Source organism: Falco cherrug, chromosome 2 (genome assembly GCF_023634085.1).
Source record: "Falco cherrug isolate bFalChe1 chromosome 2, bFalChe1.pri, whole genome shotgun sequence".
Classification (NCBI taxonomy): domain Eukaryota; kingdom Metazoa; phylum Chordata; class Aves; order Falconiformes; family Falconidae; genus Falco; species Falco cherrug.
In genome coordinates this window covers 117758930-117778543 of record NC_073698.1, presented here as the reverse complement: position 1 = coordinate 117778543, position 19614 = coordinate 117758930, and the positions used below count along the sequence as shown (strand labels likewise).

The window sequence follows — 19614 nt, the reverse complement described above, 5'->3', positions numbered from 1 at the left end:
AATTCCATCGGGCTCTGTCAGACTGAAAGATGAAGATGGCATGTCCATCAAGTAGATGAAGAGCTCAGTGGTTTGACCCCTGAAACCCTTTTCTCTGGCCTGCCAGTCTGTGTATAAGCCTCAAGAAAGAGCATTGGCTTTTCAGCCCTCTTCAAGATCAGTCCTCTACTAATCTGAATCACTCGCTGACTTGACTATAAAACAACAGATGGTGTTCGCTTACTTGTTAGTATCTGTAGAGGACTGAGGATGTCTGTTAGGTGTAATGCATATGGAAAGTATTTTTTTTTTTAATTAAGACTAGTTGATTGGCTCAGGTTCTTCATTTCTGTCTTGAAGATTAACTTGCTTGTCTTTCCCGCTCCCCAAATCCAAGCTAAATCTGTTGGTCTAATAAAATATATTTTTTTTTCTACAAGCCTTTCTTTACTATTGGCTTCATTCATTTTTATTTCGAGCGAAGGCTGAAAGTCAGTATTATCTCCTAGAGCTAAAACATTCCATCTTTGTTTTCATGTTCATAATTTCTTTCTTTTTTGCAAGAAGTAACTTTTCAATATTGGGTTTCTAACTGGCCTTGTAACAGGTACTTTTGTGTTCAAGAGCATGGAGTTTTTACGAAGCTTTAAGTAGGTAAGCTCTGCACCAGTGGAAAATTTAAGCACAGAATGAGAGCAGCGTGTTTTATTTTTGGTTTTGGTTTGGTTGCTTTTTACCTATTGCTTATGTATGTACTCTCTTCCCCCTCAGAGCCTGTGAACCAGCCGATTCATTGGTGTCACTTGTGTCCACAAACAATCTCATGCTGGTAATGTTTAAGGCAGCACAAACAAAGGAACAGAAGGAATTCCATGGCTATTTTGAGGTCATTACGCAAGAAAGTAGGTTTGTTCTGTGTTTGGAAATGTGTTTACTGTATTGCTCTTAAGATCCCAAAGAGGCTGTCATGTTCCTGACTATGGATAAACGACGCCTGTATCTCAGGGTTTTTTTCTACATGCCAGTCTCCCTCCTTCATCTCTGCGTTACTCAGTGTCTGCTTTCCTCTTGAGTAATTCAATCCATGCAGATTAGCTGTTCTTCAGTGAAACATGAAGGTAGAAGGCTGAAACCAGCCGGTTGCATTCAGTTGGTCAGGACTGTGATGTGCCAGTAGATGGAGTTGTTATTCCAGGTGTAGCACAGCTCTGGCCTCTGCTGGTTTGGGACTCGGGGATGATGCTCAGAACTAAAAACCACTTTCAGAAAAAAAAACTTCAGTAGCTTCCTCTGCACTTCCCAGCGGTGCCTGTCTCCTCATTAACGCAAAGGAGTCAGTCCTGTTTGTGTGTCAAGCCCTTCATCTGCTTTATATTGCTTCTTTAGGAAGTGGTTAGATCATAATCACAAATAGTACAACGAACATCAGGCTAATAGCACAAGGAGAAAAATCTAACACAATCTGATGCAAGGAAATTCCAGTTGCTCAAAAAGATGCTGCATACGTTCCATGTTGACAGTAATAAAGCATTAAAATACCATCACAAAAGCATGTGATAAATTCTCTATCATGCATAATTTTAAATTTAGGCCTGTTATTGTTGGTTGGTTGGTTGGTTTAAATTCAGGGCTGGGTTTTCTTTGTTGGTTTCTGTATGTGTGGGTTTTGTGAATTTTCTAAATTTTTTGTGAATTCTCTAAATCCATCGAGTGGCCATAAAAAGAAGTTTTGGCTTCCAGGACGCTGGTTAGATTAGCACAATAACCATTTTTTTTTTTAAGTGGCTGCATTTTAAAACTAGGGATCATCACATACTACTGCAGAGTGGATGCATTGATGTGCAACACCGTTCAGTAAGACTTGTTTGCAGAACTGCCTTCAGTGAAATAAAAGACATAAAACTGCACAATGTTTTATCCTGGCCCTTCAGAGCCCAGCAAGCATTCCTAGATTTTGACACCTTTTGTCTGTCTGTGTGCATCATTGGGAAGAGTATCTTTTTACAGCTTGAACCCAGATAACTATAATTCCTAAGCTGCCCTGTTTAGCAGTGGAAGATTTCTGATAAATTTGGATGCTTAGCCCACTGAAAAGCTTTTCTGGAAGTATGTTAAAGTTTGCCAACCTTTGCATCCTTTTTTTCCCTAGGGTGTGGAAAAGCAATTGTGACAAAAGAGAAAACTGGCTACGAAGGGAGAATCACAAGTCCCTATTACCCAAGCTATTACGCTCCAAAATGTCTTTGTGCATGGAACTTCCAGGTATCATGAATCTCTTTCTCTCTTAGGCACTGTTGCGTGTTTTGGGCACACAGAGCCTGTAAGTACAGCAGAAACAATTATGTAGGGAATAACTGGCATCCTTACAGATGTGGTAGTTTATAGAAATGGTATAACAGAATAGATGGCTGTGCTCAGGTTTTTTTGTTGGGATGTGGGGGTTTTTGTTGGTTGTTTTTTTTTTTTCTGTGCACTTATTCTTAATAAAGTGAAAATAGTTCCTAAGCGGTCCTTTTATAAATGTGAAAAACTGAGACTAGTTTTGATGTTTAGCTTGCAGAATTACTTCATGGCTGAGATTGTAATACTTCACTGTTTTTAATTCCCCTCTTCCCACCCGCAAAAATTTGGAAAAAAAGGATGTACAAAAGAACCATCTAACCTTGTTATTACTGCTGCTTCTCTGATATCTCTTTGCAGTCCATTTTGTCATGCTTGATAAATTCAATTTGTCTTCTAAGGTGGTCTGTCCTATCAGCACAATCCCACAGACTGTTTTTTTTGGGGGGGTTGTACTTTTTTTTTTCTTGGTATTCTTTTTCTGCATATTCTCAGGCACTTCCCTGAAAGCAAATGACTGATAGTTTACATCATTTAAAAGTAGTTTTGTCATGCCTTTTCTGATGTCATCACATTAGTGTTTCCCTATTGATGCTGCAAAATATGATCTCTGACTTATGGTTTGCCCTTCTGTGCTTTCCTCTCTAAAGAATACAGCAATGGATATGATGCAGTCCACTCTTTACCCCTCTTTTTGCTTATCTACTGCTCATGTCTGGTTAAAGTCAGTGGTTGCCCAGGTTGAATCACACCAGTACGAATGGAGTACAGCTAACCGTGACCTACAGCCTCTCCCTCTTCTGGGAAGCTTACGGCAATTACTCTTTTGCTAAACTTCAGGTCTTTACTCACCCTGGATTTCTGAGGGAAAAGTTTCTGAACACTTAAGATGGGCAGACCCCAAGACTTATTTCTAAAAACAGTTTAATTTCCAGTAATTCAATGCTGAAACTTCCCTTATTTCTAAATCATGTTTTCTGTAAGAGAGAAGGAGAAAAATCTCCATTTCTGTCGTCTTGTCCTGAATCAGCCCTTGCTTTTAAAGGAACATTGCAAAAAGCTACTGTTCATTTTAATAAAGGAAATAAATAATTATGAACCCTCATGATGCTGGTGGGCTTAAAAATCTTTGGTAAAATGCTAAAGAGTGCTTGGGTGAGCAGGTGCTCGTAGAAGACTACAATATTTTGGTAGAAATAACTCCTAGCATTGCAGAGGTGACACAGGTATTCAGTGCAGTGTCTTAGGTAACAATCCGCTGCGGCTGTGTCCCCCTACACAAGTAAATTTGGATGTATTTGAGCACTTTGATCTTGATACAAAAGCTGCTTTCTATGGCCAGTGGCTTTTTGAAGATGAAAGGACTGTTGGCTAGAGGGGGAGAAAGCCCGCAGCTGTGGTGGGGCTTTGCCAACCTTTGCTTTTACCCAAGACTGAATAGCTGGCAGGCGTCTCGAGTGCTGGCTGTTGAGCTGGCGATATCAGCACAGCTCCCAGAGCATGACATTGCCAAGCACCGTCATTGCTGAGATAACTCTAAAGACCTTCATGGGCTACGTTCACGAAAGGAAAAAGACAACTGCTTGTACTATCTTTCTTGCCCACCACAGACTCCTCAGAAGAGCCTCGGTATAGCTCTGAAGTTTCATAACTATACCATCAGTGAGAAGAATATTAAAGGCTGTGAGCGAGGATGGTGGAAAATCAATGAACACATGTAAGTACTTCTGCATGGGTTTATTAAAGTAACATTGCCAAAATAAACATTCATATCACTAGCGCAGCTCACTTGGAGAGTTTCCACAGAGCTACCTCACTGGTGTCTCTTACTACTCTTTTGCTGATGATGTAACTGAATATACCTACATATATAAAAAAAAATGTATTGAAAAGTACCAGAAAGATGAAACAAAAGCCTTTGGTACTCTCTGGAGAGAAAGAAATGGGAACAGGTGGGTGAAGACAGATGTCCTGTGAACCCTAAAATAATCCTGAGTTTTATGGGATCATTGAACAAGGTCTGTTAAAACCCTTTTAAGTGTAACTTAATTCTGTGATTGCTTATGAGGACACTGAACCTAATTAACTTCTCAGTGAAAGCTATTACAATGAGATTATTGGGAATAGAAGAGTAACTGCTTCCTCATTCCAACCACTGGCTCTTGAAAGAGAAACCTCACAGACTGGCTGCCAAGGTACCACTGTATTTCTTAAGTGGTTTTTTTTATTAAATTTTTAATGTTAACTTTTTTTTAAATTAATTAAAATACTGCTGCTTTTCCGTGCACATTGTCCACACATTTTTTCCTCGTTTTTTTAAGTTATCTTTCAATCACTGGATGATGAGGTAAGATTAGATTCAGGATGTTGGATTTAATTTTTTAACTTTGTTCAAATGGAAACACCAGTAAGATCAGACTTGAAACAGAATCTCTGAACTCACTACTGAAACAAAACAAAATCAGTTAAGCCCCTAAGAGTGTAATTGAAAGAATTACTGAGAGGAGTAAAAACTTTCTCTAATCTTTGATATCTTTGATAACATATTGTACTTGGAGAAAATTCACTTTCTCTGAAGCTCCTAATATTGTGCCTTGATGGGAATTGGTTGCTGGACTAGATGGGCACATAAAAACACCAGTCAAAACAGACGTTTGGTGGGGGTTTTGGTGTTCTTTTTATGACACAATTGGAAAGATTTGACATAGTAGGGATAGCTGAACTATGAATCAAATAAAGGCAAAATCTGGAGGAAAAAACCTGATCAGTTCATATTGTAAGGATTTTCTGTTTGAAAGAGCAGCTCTTAAATAAGCCTACCAATTATACATTCCACGGAATCAAATGTCAGACTGTGACCCTTAGAAATGTACTGAGGGTTACTTTTGAAGTACTGCACAGGAGCATGTGCTTCTGATTTCCATTGCAAGCTGCTGATGGTAGACCAAATAGACCAACACAAGTTCTCCTTTTGAAAGTGTTTTTTTGACTGAAAGTAAGGCTTTTGAACCTCCCTGATTTTTCTGTTCTATGTCTACTCTTTATGGAAAAAAAATGATTTACAGCATGAAACATTTTTATATTTTGTTCCACCTCCAAATTTTGATGGTTAATGAAAAGAGGGGGACACCCCACTTTTTCAGCTTCCTGCAGTTGCAGCTTATAGCATGCACATTCTGCTGTCCTAGGTAAAAAAGATTAAGAAGCTTCAGGAGGCTCTTCTCGGTAAATAAAGATTGCTACGGTGAAGGTGGTGCAGATAAGGCTCTTTTAAACCTCTAGGGACAACTTTACCTAAACAGAGACACCCAACACAGCCACGCAGTTCTTCCTCGTAGTCCCTCCAGTGGGCACAAAAGTTCCTCTACCTAGTCAGAAGAGCTACAGCTGATGAACTGCTTTTGCTGAAATTCTCATAGGCAGAAATATCAATGAGCCTCTGTGAGCAGACTTACAGGTTTATGTGAACAAAAAGGCTGCCAGTGTTTCGTTTTTCTTAAAGCTGTTGGTGCAACATCCCATTGTTTCTGCTACAGGATGCCCGTATTTACTCATCCCCTGAAAAGTTAACCCCGGATTCCTGCTTCAACATACAGGACAGGATCCCCTTGATTAGTTTCTCTCTGTAGCAATGGGACAGAGTTACAGATGATGCCTTGCAGCCTCCCTTTGCCCTGGACCCGGAGAAATGGCTAGTGAAACACCAGCAGAAGGCTCCCAAGGATCTGTAGCACTGTCTTACAAATCCCAGAAGCATATGACATTTCTCACTGTGTGCAGGAGGTAGCTTCCTTAATGTAGCTGTCTCGGCATTTCCACAGATGGGCAGGAGCTTCCTGTACTTTGGGTGAGATGAAGTTGTTTTATATGGCTGACAAGTGGTCAGTGCAGCCTGTGTTGTGTTTTTTGGTTGGTTTTGGTTTGGTTTGTTTGTTTGTTTGTTTTTAAAATGGTGCTAAGGTTTGTGGGAGGGAAGTTGTCAAGTCATTGACAGAAGGAGAAATGCGTAAAATGTCTGTGGGCTAATTGAGGGGACTCAGATGTCTAGGTGGCATTTTGCTGTCCACTTTAGCAGTCTGTTTTAGGTTGGGAACATTGATGACAGACACACTAAAATGAGTGAGAATAAAAGTTCCTGTAGCAGGAAGTCTTCACTCAGCCCTGACAGATCTTTTTTTAAACTTTATTCTAGTAGAAAGCTGTAAAATTAATTAATTGTTTTTTAAAAAAAAGATCTGTTTTCAGGGTGTCTAAGAAAAGTCTATTTTTGAATTGTTTTCTTCATTTATTTTTCACTTTGCTGGAATAGAGTCTCCTAGATCTGTTAAAAGGATGTTTCATTTTCATTGGGCACATATGGAAACGTATGAATGAGCACGGCCATTCCCTATGGCAAGCTTCAGTGGGGTGCACAGGACACCCAGGCAACATCTATCCACATGGAAATCACTGATTAATTCTTCATTGATATGAAGAGTTGTCCTGGCGCAATGCCTGGTGTTGCCAATTAAAAAAGGGAAATATTTACCTCTGGATAATAGTCCATTAGTCCATTTAACAATACAATAATCCATTTTCATGTTCTGTGGGTACATTTTAACTGTAGCCTGTGACCTTGCACTGCTGTCAAGTAAGTGTGTGTGCCAAGTGTGCTAAGAATCAATACAGCTGCTCCTGCTTTTAAATCTGTGTAGACTGACAAGTATTTTTCTTGACAGGAAAACAGCTTAAAACAGGTGTTTTTCTCAGAAGTGCTGCATTTCTTGGGTGTTTTACTGGAACAGAGGAGAGAGTCCTTACTTCTGCTTCTAGAACAACCTGTACTGTTAGTGTTCACGGGTTTACTACAGTTAAAACTGTCTTCAATTTTTAAAGCATGATCTAGCAGCTTTTCCCTGTTAAAGAAATATCTTATGTTTTGGGGGTTTTGTTGTTGTTGTTTTTTGGGGTTTTTTTTTGAGGGGGGGAGGGGGCGTGCCAGCTAAAGTAACATCTAAATACCAGCCTCAATATCTTTGGCACCTTTAATGGAAGGGGCAATAGAAAACCATTAGCAATGGTTGGATTAAATGTTAACTGGCATCAGGGAGCGTTTACGTTTTTCTGAGTTATGTGGTGCCTAGGCAGAAGTCCAAGGAAGCTCTTTGCCAAAATGGCAGCTTAAAGTAGATGCACACCCAAGGGATTTTTTTTTTTTTTAATCTAGACTAGTTATTTACAGATGTGACTTTCAAAGGTAAAATTCCGCGATGTTAATAGTGCATGAAGGCTGTGTGACTAGAAATATTTTCAGTTTCCCTAAATCTGTTCCCCTCTGTCTCCAAAGTAGTTGGACCAATTTTACCCAGTGCCTTTGTGCATTCTTTAGGGGCAATCCTCAAAGTCAGAGCAACCAAATTTGCTCTCCACTGTGCTGACGTCGCCCCTCCCAGCAAACTTAAGTTTTCCCCAAAATCAAAGTCTTTTGAAAACAGATATCAGAAATAGTGACAAATGTACCAATGTTTGTCTTGATAAAAGTCTTCATATCTCCATTCATCTAGACTTTCTGGCAAAACATTCTGCTTCCATGTGTGTGGTCATGAAGGATTATGACCGGTGTTTTGGGGTACGGTTTCAGATTTTGGTTCTTAATTGAAGTATGGCAGCTGACTGTATTGCTGGATTTCAGTGATGTTGACATTTAAATTGCATGTAAGGTAATTTTGATGTGAAGGCTGCTCTAGAACTCCACTGAACCCTTTTAGGTACTGCGGTTACTATGTTGATCACCAAACAGTCTTCCACATTGCGAGTTCTACTGTCAACATTGAGCTTCAGTGCAGTTCGAAGGTCTCAGAGAAGCCACTTCTGGTGGAGTACGGCAGCTATAACATCAGCCAGCGTAAGATGGATTTTATCTTTTTCAACCCATCTTTGCATTTCAGACCTGTGAAGCAACGTTTTTCAGATCTAGTAGCACTTAATTAGGTTTATGCAGGAAATTGTCTGTTGGGTTTTAATTTTTTTCTCTAATCTTACTACATCAGGTGACTAGCAAACAAAAAGCCTTTTGTAGCTCATCAAGGCGATGCAGCTAAGGTCTGTGGGGGTGTGCAGCATGCTTCGGTTTCTTCTACACACAAAGTCTGCTCTCTTCTGCACAGTCCTTAAAGCTTCCTGTGTGGCTATGGCTATGGTCAATTGAAGTCTGCCGTTCCTGTTTGTTTTAGTCTCCAAGGTTTTGTTTGCAATCTTTCTGTTGCTACAAAGACTTCTAGGTAATGAACAGAGGACCAAATAAACAACTGTTTATTCCAGTGTTTTCATCCATTTAAATACTTTGTGTGCAAGTAGAAATCTGAGCTGAAGAAAATCTCAAAAAGTTGTTAAAAACCTGCCAACTGAGTTTTTTCAAGTCCTGAAACAGACAACTGTTTACTGATACTTTTCAATATACCTGTGTTATTCATATATATTCATGTTGTTAAAGTAGCAGAGAGGCAATGATTTCTAGTCTTAGTTAACTTGTCACATTAGAGCAATTTTATGCATTGCATATATGTGGAGTATGTAAAAAGATGGTAACTTCGTTATTTTATTTTAGAAGGCAAACATTTATCCAATTCATAAGTCACCTCAATACAGGCTACTAACTGAAGTTGCAAAGTGCTGCAAATTTTGGTTATTGAAAGTGAGACTGTCCTTTTAAAAGAAGATGGCATTCTAAGGTCTCTTGCGTTCCACCATAAAACACTGGTTGATTTGGTTCAGTCCTAACGTAGACCATGCAGCACCTATTGCACTAACAGCTGCACCGAAACTTTAGGGATCTTTTCACTTTTTTTTTTTTTTTTTAATCCCAGTTTTCAACATCTGAACTCAATTTAAGTGCTGGCAATGTATACAGACTATTAAGTTTAGATCAACTGTATAATTCCTTAGAACAGCTTAGTGACTACAAATTTTAATGAGCTGGTAATATTTGGGAAAAGAAAACTGAAGTTAGTGTATTTGGTTGGTTTTTTTTGCTTTGTTTTCCTCCAGCATGTCCACCTGGACATTTCAAGTGTTCTACTGGCTTATGCATCCAGCCGATGCAGCGCTGTGATGGGATCAACAACTGCTTTGATGAAAGCGATGAACTCTTTTGTGGTTTGTATTCACTAACTGGAAATCTTGGCTGGGAAACCCAATGAATGTTTTGTCTAGCCTTAGAAGACAGTTGAAATGAAGTGGGGTTTTTTGTGGGGTTTTTTTGAGTGGAGGGGAACAGATGTTTCCAGCTTCCTTTGTATATCCAGGTACTCGGTGAGTCTCTTGAGTGCTTAATTCATAATTAGCAAGGGACAAAATTAAGAATTAAAAAGTTGTGGTGCTGGAAACACAAAGAAGAAAGTTAGACGTGCAAAAATAGCTGTAATAGGCTATATTTTCATTTTTTCTCATGTGTTAAATGCTGGTAATTATAACGTTCTGTTCTATTTTGAGTGATTTATTTTCACAGGAGAATGACAAATCGGGGTGCAGAGAATAGATGAGAGTGATAATAAATAGCTGTGGTAAAAAATAGTTAGAACTTGGGCCACTCTGCCACTCCACTTGGGGCAATGGGTGAACTGGGATAGGCCGCTGAACTCCGTTGTGCTTTATTTTCTCCTTGCACAATGTGGCACTCATCCTCATCCTCATACAATGCAGTGAAGGTATGAAAGTGGCCCCCAGGCACAGTCAGAAGAGGGTAGTGTTAGCATTACAGCCACTGTTTCAAAGAACATCTTCAGAATTTCTTAGTGATTAAGTATTCTTTATTGTCGGCGCCGGGTGTATGGGGGATCCTTCCACCAATCGTACACACCCAGAGGGGCAGTTTATCTTATATTTATATAATGAAACAATGAATATTCCATTAATGCCTATACATATTCATTACCTGAACCCGCCTACCCTCGCTTTGTATGCTAATTAGTTTATCAGTCTTTCACGCTTGCGCAGATTCTTCCAAAAATTGTGGGCCGGGGTCTTTAGAATGTGGGCAGTGGTCTATGGGAGGAAGTCCGTAGGTCTTCCTCATGGTGTACTTTTCACCTTAGGTCTCAAAAGTGATGAGTTGGCAGACTTGTAGAAATCTTTCCCGGGGTTTTTACAATACTCCTTGTTAATTTGACTCAAGGCCATCCTGCTGTCCCGTTATCTCCTTGGTAGGGCAGCTTGCTTTGCAGATAGGGAGGACAGCTCCCCTTTCAGAGATCTGCAACTTTCTTGCCAGAACAGTCTATATGATCTTTCAGACATTTTAACCCCTTTGTTGCTATACAATTACAAGCTTATTTATGCATTAAAATGAATATTGGTTTATGAGTACAAACTTGACCATATTATTTACAACTTATTCACATCACCACGCTTCTGTACCTGATTTGACTTCTGTTTTTAAAGTTGTCCCTGAGTGGAACTGTAACTCCAGCTTCGCAATACAGGATAACCTGCTTGCCTGCAACGGAGTAAGTGATTGTGAGGATGGAAAAGATGAGCAGAACTGCACCCACAGTAAGGCTAATATCTTGATTTTTTTTTTTTTTTTTTCTGTCTTCTGCCATCTATCTAATTCTGGCTGTAATACCAGATGCTATATTCGAAGAGTTAGGAGGCACTATCAAGTCTAACTCAGGCTATGTAATTCTGTTCACTTTTCCGATATACTTATAAACAATTCTTTATTGATTTTAAACTGTTTCTTTTTAATGAGCTCATGAACATCTGTTTCAGCAAAATACTGGCAGAAGAATTAAGTACTCTGGATGCAGGATAGGGATCTAGGGATTTAAAGCCTGAATCCCAGATTTTATCTCTTTAAAGCATGATCTGTGCAAATTATTTCCTGGATCTGATTTACCATCTGTAAAGGAACTATAAAAATGATAGTTTCCCCGGAGCAATTTTCAGGGTTGTAAGGTTAATGTGTTTAAAATGCTATGGAAGCTATAAATTTAGCATTAGGCACATGAAAGTTTTCAGTCAGCCATTTCTTTAACTTTGTAGAATAAATGGTCACCATTACATATGAAAGCGAGCACAACTGGGAAGTGCTGCAAGTAACTTCTTTAAAAAGAAGTAATGGTTTCTGACCTGTTTGACTAGGTAGTGTGTGTGTAAATGGGATGTAAAGGGGAAAAAAATAGATTGGGTCTGAGTGGCCTCATTTATTACAGGCTATAGGGAAACAGGAAAATACCAAGGTTGGGAGTTGCAGTTTAACTGAATACAATTAGTAAGACTGCTTTTGCTATGATCTTTCATTTCATATTTAATACTGAAATATAAAAGAGGGCTTCTTTCCAACGTACTGCATGTTTTCCTCTTCTAGCCCAACACTTGCTCTACAGCTAAGTTTTTCGCTACTATATCCATGCTCATTAGTGCTATGGGAAAGGATGGGAGGAAATCTCTGTTCAGACTCAGCCAGCTTGATGCAATCCTTAGTACAGGTGCAGTTCTACTTGAATAGTTTATTCTACTTAGAGATTTAAGTCATCCCAGCTGAAGTGCTCCCTTGCTATGTTCCCTCCTATATGTTGATATATGTATGAATCTTTTATCTGCGCAGACATGTCTCCACATGTTAAGCTGAGCCAACAGTCTTTTATTTTTTTTCCCCCACAACTATTTCAGGTATTCCTTGCACCAACCACACTTTTAAGTGCAGGAATAACATTTGTATTAGGAAAAAAACCGCAAAGTGTGATGGGACTGTGGACTGTATTGATGGAAGTGATGAAAGCAGCTGCAGTAAGTTCCTCTCAGATGTTCATCTTTTTGAACTTTGAACTTTTTACACAATAAAGACCTTTATTTCTTCCTGGTTTGGAGGGGATACAACTCATGCAGCAGGTATTGAGTTTTTACTGCACACTCTCAGTGACGGTGGGGTAATGAACAGCCATGGGTTTAATTTAGGTCTGGTTGCAGAATTGCCTAAGTTCTTGTGGGAGGGTGAGCTCACTGTTAGGGGAGTCTTAGTCAGCTGTAATGCTTATTGTAGCTATGTTAAGGAGCAGGGAAGCACGGTTAATTGCAGAGTGAGCTTGGCTAGCTGGTAAGGCAGCATTTTTGTTGCCTCCAGCAGTGTTGGGTACTTCTGTTGGAGTCAGACTGTATTTGGTCTTCAGAGTGACATAGATGCAATGAGATCAAAAACACAAGCTTTTCACTTCTGTGTCTCTTCTGGGTGGTGAAGACCTCGATATTTCATAGTATCAAGCTAAGTTCTAGCCTCAAATCTTCCTGAGGTAGCCTCTGTAAAGCTTTTCAGTTTGTTTTGCTGTAAAGTGAACAGGTGGTTGTGACTGCAGTAGCAATAAAAGTGGGGTTAGGATTAGCTGCCTAAACTGAATATTCTCTAAATATTCAGGTATTTTGTCTGGCTCTCAGCCGTTTCTGGCATGCTACCTGTATGTCAAATCTGCCAGCACCTGCCTGGCATCCAGTAGGGTATCTTAAAAGACTAGCTATATGCCTACTTTGTTTGGAAACATTATACAGCTTTTGACTATGTGGCTGAATGCTGGAAAGTGCCCAGAAGCATGAACACCTGTGTGTGGAACTGAAACTCCTGAGCAGAGGCTTTATGTGCATGCACTGGGGATGGGCACAAGGCCCTCCAGAGGGGTCTTTCTTCCTTGCTCTTCAAAATACAGTGTGCAGCTTTTTGTGCTGAGACATTCTTCATCTGTGAGTTAGTAATATACAAAGTGTTCAGACTTTCAATTGCTTCCATGCAAATTAATGATTGGACCACCTGGTTTCTGAAAAAACAAATGACCAAGCTCCATGTATGTGGCTGCTACTATAAACATTTTTCTTGTATCGTTCACACTATTTTGGCAAGAAATAACTGTCCTGACGATGCTGGGCTTCCTTCCTGATGGATTCCTTTCAGTTCAGGACTGACTATTAAAAAAGAGATGAGGGATTGTCTGTTTTTATATATTCATTTTTACGCTGATTAAATCAATTGATCTTTTGACAATTCTGTAACTGAGCTAAAAAACAAACATTAAATTTCCTAGGCCAGTGCCTTTTTTTAATAGTCATGTCTTGTTTCAGGGATCGAGTAGCCAAATAGAAAAGTTTTCTGATTAGAGCAGGGCAAAGAAATGGATTTCAAAGCATTTCAAAGTGCAAGATTGTTTCGTGCCCTATGTGGGAAGCACTCTCGTTAAAGGAAAGCACTGGGGATGGGGATTATAACCTGAAATATCCTTCGCAGGTTGTGGCAGCAGCAAGAGCAGCAATCTCATCTCTCGGATTGTAGGTGGTACAAACACTGAGGAAGGTGAATGGCCCTGGCAGGTCAGCCTCCATTTTGTGGGAGCTGCTTACTGTGGGGCATCAGTGATATCAAAGGAATGGCTTGTGTCTGCAGCTCACTGTTTCCAAGGGAGCAAGTAAGCAGTCTTCTCCATAACTCTGTCCCAAACATCACCAGCATCCCCAAATGCCTTTAGCTACCAGAGTTTGAACTGTACTGAGGTGGGCTGTGCCCTCCTCTTCTACCTGGCTCACTATTAGCTGGTGTTTTGGGGTATTTTTTTAAGAAACGGGTTGCTTGTTTGCTCCCATCCAGGCTGGCTGACCCCAGAGCGTGGAGCGCTCACCTGGGGATGCAAATGCAAGGCCACGCGAAGTTTGTATCTGCAGTGAGACGGATTGTAGTCCATGAATACTACAACAGTAGGAACTATGACTACGACATCGCGCTGCTGCAGCTGAGCAAGCCATGGCCAGACACGATGAGCCATGTCATCCAGCCGATCTGCGTGCCTCCCTTTTCACACAAAGTCCACAGCGGTGACAAGTGCTGGATAACAGGCTGGGGCCAAAAGCAGGAAGCAGGTGAGTTTTTAACTAATTTTGTTCCTAGGTGAGCGGCAGCCTTCACAGCTGTGGGGGTGTGTGCAGGACACCCGCTTTTGTTGCATGGCTGAGGCGTGCAGAAAAACATAATGTTTTGAATTTACTGTCCTATGGAAGTAGGTTCCTGTGTGAACATGACTTCGTATGCTCAGGAAAATTGGCTGCTGATCGTGTGGATCTGGAAGTCCTGCGTGCTCGTGTTGTTAGCTAAGACTTGCAGGGAGCTACACTTACTGCAAAATTAACGGTATTGTTTTTTCCCTTTGTAACTCTTGGAAGTGTGTTAACACACCTAAATGGACTTTTTGCTGCTTGCCACAGGGTGATGAAACTGTCCACTTACCCATGCCTTCAGCCTCTGCAGCCGAGCAGCCCTGTAGCGCTGACGCTGGCTGCCGGCCCCCCTCAGAGTGCAGCTGGACAAAATGGCCGCACCCATAATGGCGGGTAGGCCCAGCCTTCCCACCAGCTTGTCCTGAGCCGCCTCTCCCTTGGTACCTTCTGCCCCTCTTGTGGCAGCTTTCCTAGAGCCCTTCCAGTGTAACCAGAGGCTTCCCTTGGTGTAAATGGTGTAACCGCCACCGTGCCAAGGCCTGGGCTGCCCAGGGCCTCACTGGCCCTCTCAGGGCTGCCGCCTTGTAGGGGGGGTAAATGCATGGTGCAAGGCAGCAGCAGGTCAAGTTAACTCCAGCATTTTGACTTGGTGTTCACAGCCAGAATTACCACCTGCTAAATTAGGTTCTTTATAAATAGCTGTGAGAGGATATGTGGTGATGAAACAAGCCTTGCCAGGCAAGGGCAGTGGCACAGACGTGTGGTGCGCTGGCTTTCATTGGCCTACTGGTTAGTCATCGGTGGAATTTAAAAGCTGATGATTTGAAAGATAAATGTGATGCCTCAAAAACAAATATGGGGTTTCCTTTTTCCTGTTGCCCTCTTTTCCCCTTCATCAGCTTATACACTTCAATTACCAAATCAATCTTTTAAGTATTTTTTTGCAGTATATTTTGTTACGTACCAGCTGTATCAAATCCTGAAACAAAGTTTCATGATCTGAATCAGCACTTGCCTATCTCAATATGTCAGTGAGGTTTCTTTGGTTATATCCAGATTTTGGAAGGATCACCCAGTGGTGTTATTAGAGCTGTTGTATTGAAAGAAGGGGAAAATTCACCTTAATTCTGATTCTTTGGAAGTATCTACCTTATAGAAAAGAGGTGTTCTGCCAAAATTTTCAGACAGAGAGGACCAAATTTCGAGATATGCTGCCAAAAAATCAAATTCCATTCTGTAGCTCTGACTCATAATCTTACTCTGAGGGTAGAGCTACTGCCCTCATTGCAAATCTGTCTTGTGATGATCCAAATAGTTTTGTAAAATCCTATTTTCTTTTAAAAATAAAAAAAGAACAAATTAAGAAGTCTTGAGACACTTTGCAAAAGGAATTAGCAAAAAGCTTTTTGGCCAGCCCTAGTGACTATGTCATTGTATCTGGTGCGGCCAAAGGATCAAGACCACATTGCACAAATGCCTGATACTTAGAAGATACTTTCTGCACTATTGCAGTTAGTTGTTTGGAATCTAGAACAACTTGGATGTCAAAAGTATCTGTGGATATTTTCTGAAGACTTCTTGTTTTTGTGTTTCAATAGATGAGTAAAATACTAAGCTTTATTGAATTATTCTTCTTTCAATTTGTTTTCCAGATGATGAAGGTTCAGCAATTCTTCAGAAAGCAGAGGTAGAAATTATTGACCAAACATTATGTTATTCCACATATGGGATTATCACAGCTAGGATGTTTTGTGCTGGACTAATGTCTGGGAAAACAGATGGGTGCAAAGTATGTATCTTAGCACACTTTGCATAGAGTTTATCTTGTCTTTCTTTGATGAGGTGTAAGAATTGACAGAAGACCACAAAGTGGTCTGTACTTTTCAGTTCTGAAAAGCAGCAATGTAAGAGTTCTACCAGCAAATCCGTCATCTGGGTGTTTTCAGAGTTTTGCTACTTTGTGTGCCTGAGTAGCATCACTAAATCTCAGTTGTGGGCCAAGGGCCAGTCAATTTGAAAGTCCCAATAGCAAGTGGAAGTCTGGCAATTTTTGGCACGAGTCTTTCAGCTGAAGAAAAAACTGAGAAAGTAGCTTGTCTCTTTTCAGGATCCCTCCCTCCTGACTTGGAACTACAGGGCTATTTGATGAGATGCAGACAGCTGGGCATAAAGTTTCAAATGTATGATGTTTCTGATCTGGAAATGCTGGAAGATAATAAACATGAAGTTCTGAATTTATTTCTAGTGATCAGTAGTAGGGCTACATATATACATACACTAAATATACACATCTATGTAATAGATCCTATTTTATATATTATATGTCATATAATATATTATAATATAGATAACTTGTATAAACCGTATCTGTTTACTACTAAAATAGTAGTAAACTTACTGCAAAAATAATAGTAGTTTCACTAAAATTTTTTTACATTTTTTTTTTTTTTGTGATAGAGGTCTGGAATCTTCAAGATGTCCTAACTTTCACTGGCCTGCGTAAAAGTTAGAGAGATCAGAATAACTTTCAGGGCAAGCAATGTCTGAGGGCTTTCTGATGGAGTATAATTCAACAGCTGCTTTTTAGAGGTTAGCAAGACCATTGATATTAAGCATAATTTTCACTAACTGGAGAATTTGTTTCTGCAGTTATCTGTATGGCCGCTCAAGACATAGCCAAGGAAAGGACAATTTATGAGTCTTTTAGCTGCATTTCTGTGAGGGTAAATGAATTGTGACTGTGCCAGTTGTTAGAGCTGATCAAAGTTTGGGATTTCTGTTTTGTGAAAAATGCTGATGTTCCACTTTTGTCCCCAAAATTAAAGAAAAAACTTGAAAATTTCACTCTGTACATGCAAAATCTTAATTGTCAAGGAAGGAAAAAAGTATCTTCTAAGTTAAATCCTTAACAATTTTGTAAATCAATTCCAGATAATCCTACTCTGAGCAGCAGGGGCTTTACGAGATTATCTCCTGATGTCCCTTCCAACCTGCATATCCTAAGATCCTATAAAATCAAAGCAAAATAGTTTGCTAGCTCTAACAAAACATATGTCTAGAAGGAAGGTGCTTCTCTTGCAAAAATTTTACCAAGTCACCTTTCGCTTTGGAAGTCCTTTATTGCATCCAATGTTTTGGTCAACTTTAATTTGCTGCTAGCTATCTTTTTCAGAGATACTGTGTGTACAGCAGTGTCTTACAGGAAAGTATCCAAGAAATTTTCCCAACAAGTGGCACATTTTTTTTGCCTGAGCCTCTGCTAATGTGTTTCTACAAGAATACCCTATAAAGAAAGAGTACTCTTTGCTTTGTCCTGTGTTATGGAATTATGCCATCCTGTATAAAAATGAAATCTATAACAGACTTAATTTTAGTTGCTTTATTTACAAAGACATGATGTGCCCCTAAACATTACATGCTGGCTTGTATCTACTAGAGGACAACACAGGGTTGTTTTTTTTTCCCTTCTTTAAAAAAACAAACAAACCACCAAATCAATTGAGGGATTCAATCTGTTTCCATTTTAATTTGAAAGAAATTATATAATTGTTAAATATTTAATTTTAATTTATTTATTGTCATTCTTTTATTCTTTACTTTTTAAAAAAAAAAGCTTTTTGGACTCTTTAGTGTCTAACCTATAAATGAACATACATGTTAAGTAGCAGATGTTTAGCTGTAAATTTGAAGCCAGGAAACAAAATGTGAATTTCAAATCCAGCCCATGAAAAGTAATAACTTCATTAGTTTCTTTAAAGAGTGAGAACTAGCCCTCTCTCCTGTGAAAAAGCAAACTTTGGTACCACTGTGCAATTCCATCTACTTCAAGAAAAAAAAAACCCTGTTGACTATCTGATGGTTTGAACCATGTGAGTGGGAAATTATAATCACTGTTGGAATTACTCAGGCAAAATAACTCCTGTGGAATTTTGTCTCAGTTTTAATAATCCATATTGCAAACATTTATAACTTGATATATTCTTTTTAGGGTGATTCTGGTGGACCATTGTCATGTCAAAGCAGTGGAGATGGAAAATGGTTTTTGACTGGCATTGTTAGCTGGGGTTATGGATGTGGAAGACCAAATTTCCCAGGTGTCTATACAAGAGTGTCAAATTTTGCACCATGGATTCACAAATATGTGCCTTCAGTCTTGTAACTTGAAAACTGTTATCCTGGAATAAAACATGTCCTGCATATGCTAATTAAAAATTATATTTGGTAAAACTGTTCAGTGGTGGAATTTCTTTTCATGTCTCCCTGCTGGTTCTGGAGTAGCCATGTGGAAGTGACAGATACCCTTTGTTCAAACCTTGGTGAAAGAGGAGACTTCCTTGTGATGGTTGTTCTATGCAGGTGTCTGCAGACACAGGGGGTGCAGTAACAAACTTCTGGCACCTTGTGTTCGTTTTCCAGGCACTGACTGAGTGCATGGGCAATCATCTATGAGGAACTGAAGATACAACTGATCGCCTAGAGACAGAGCTTAAACCTTAGTCATTTCTCTGAGATATGTATGGCCCAACACAGCAGTAGTAACTGTGAAGTAGCAATCACTGTTAGCACTCTTGCAAATACTACTTCTCCTACCTCCTCCATCAAGAACAGCTGACAGACAGAGGGAGAGGAAGGATTGCAGAAAGTGAACTCAATCCTCTCAAATCCATTGGGACCTTCATTTTTGGAGATCAGAAGTTCTGCTGTTAAGCATGGGACAAAGAATTAGGCTTATTCCTTCTCCAATTTTCATTTTAATTAACTGCATGATTTAGAGCTACTAACTATTTTCTTTCCTGACTTCATTTCCTCACGTACAAGCCCATCCGCCCGAGAATTTGAATTCTTTATCTTCAGGCAACTTTAACAAGAAGAGTAAACAAGGTTGTGTGTGTTATTGCAATGATCTTGTCCTTGCCCAAATAAAAGGGATGCTTCTACCCTCTGAGAGGCATTGCTATGGGATTGGGTTCTCTGGATATATATTTAACTTTTAAAAGGTCCTGGTACAATTTTTAGAGATGATGCAAGAGAGGTTTTGGTTTCTTCTAGGCTTTTTCTGTGGGTTTCTTTTCCAGGAAGGAAGGGGCAAAGTATCAGTCCGTCAGCAGGCTGTGTGGGTAGCAGAGAGAGGTTGTTGAAAAAAAATAGAACAAAGCAGCCTGTCTACAGTTGTAGTCTGCATTCCTGAGCTGTGAGGATTGCCTTCCAGTTAATCCCTTTTGTATTCTCAGTGAGGTCTGTGTTGGGGTTGGGTTGTTCCCTTTTTATTTTCTGGGGCTGAGGTTTCTTGGGCCTGTTTTGTTTTTCTAGGTTTTGTTTTTGTGCTTTCTCTTTCCCTCAACATGT

The 19614-nt window shown here is 39.8% G+C and overlaps 1 protein-coding gene across 1 annotated transcript in view; it reads left to right on the top strand.

Annotated features, from left to right (window-relative positions):
* The window catches only part of TMPRSS7 (transmembrane serine protease 7), a 33986-nt gene extending 14489 nt beyond the window's left edge, over positions 1-19497 (top strand). The window contains 12 exon segments of the mRNA XM_055701892.1: positions 7-67; positions 751-881; positions 2129-2241; positions 3930-4036; positions 8067-8203; positions 9346-9453; positions 10738-10848; positions 11971-12087; positions 13568-13745; positions 13925-14193; positions 15921-16057; positions 18257-19497. Of these exon segments, the coding sequence (XP_055557867.1) occupies positions 7-67; positions 751-881; positions 2129-2241; positions 3930-4036; positions 8067-8203; positions 9346-9453; positions 10738-10848; positions 11971-12087; positions 13568-13745; positions 13925-14193; positions 15921-16057; positions 18257-18427 (1640 nt within the window). The 3' untranslated portion in view covers positions 18428-19497.
* Positions 19498-19614: the final 117 nt, after the last annotated feature.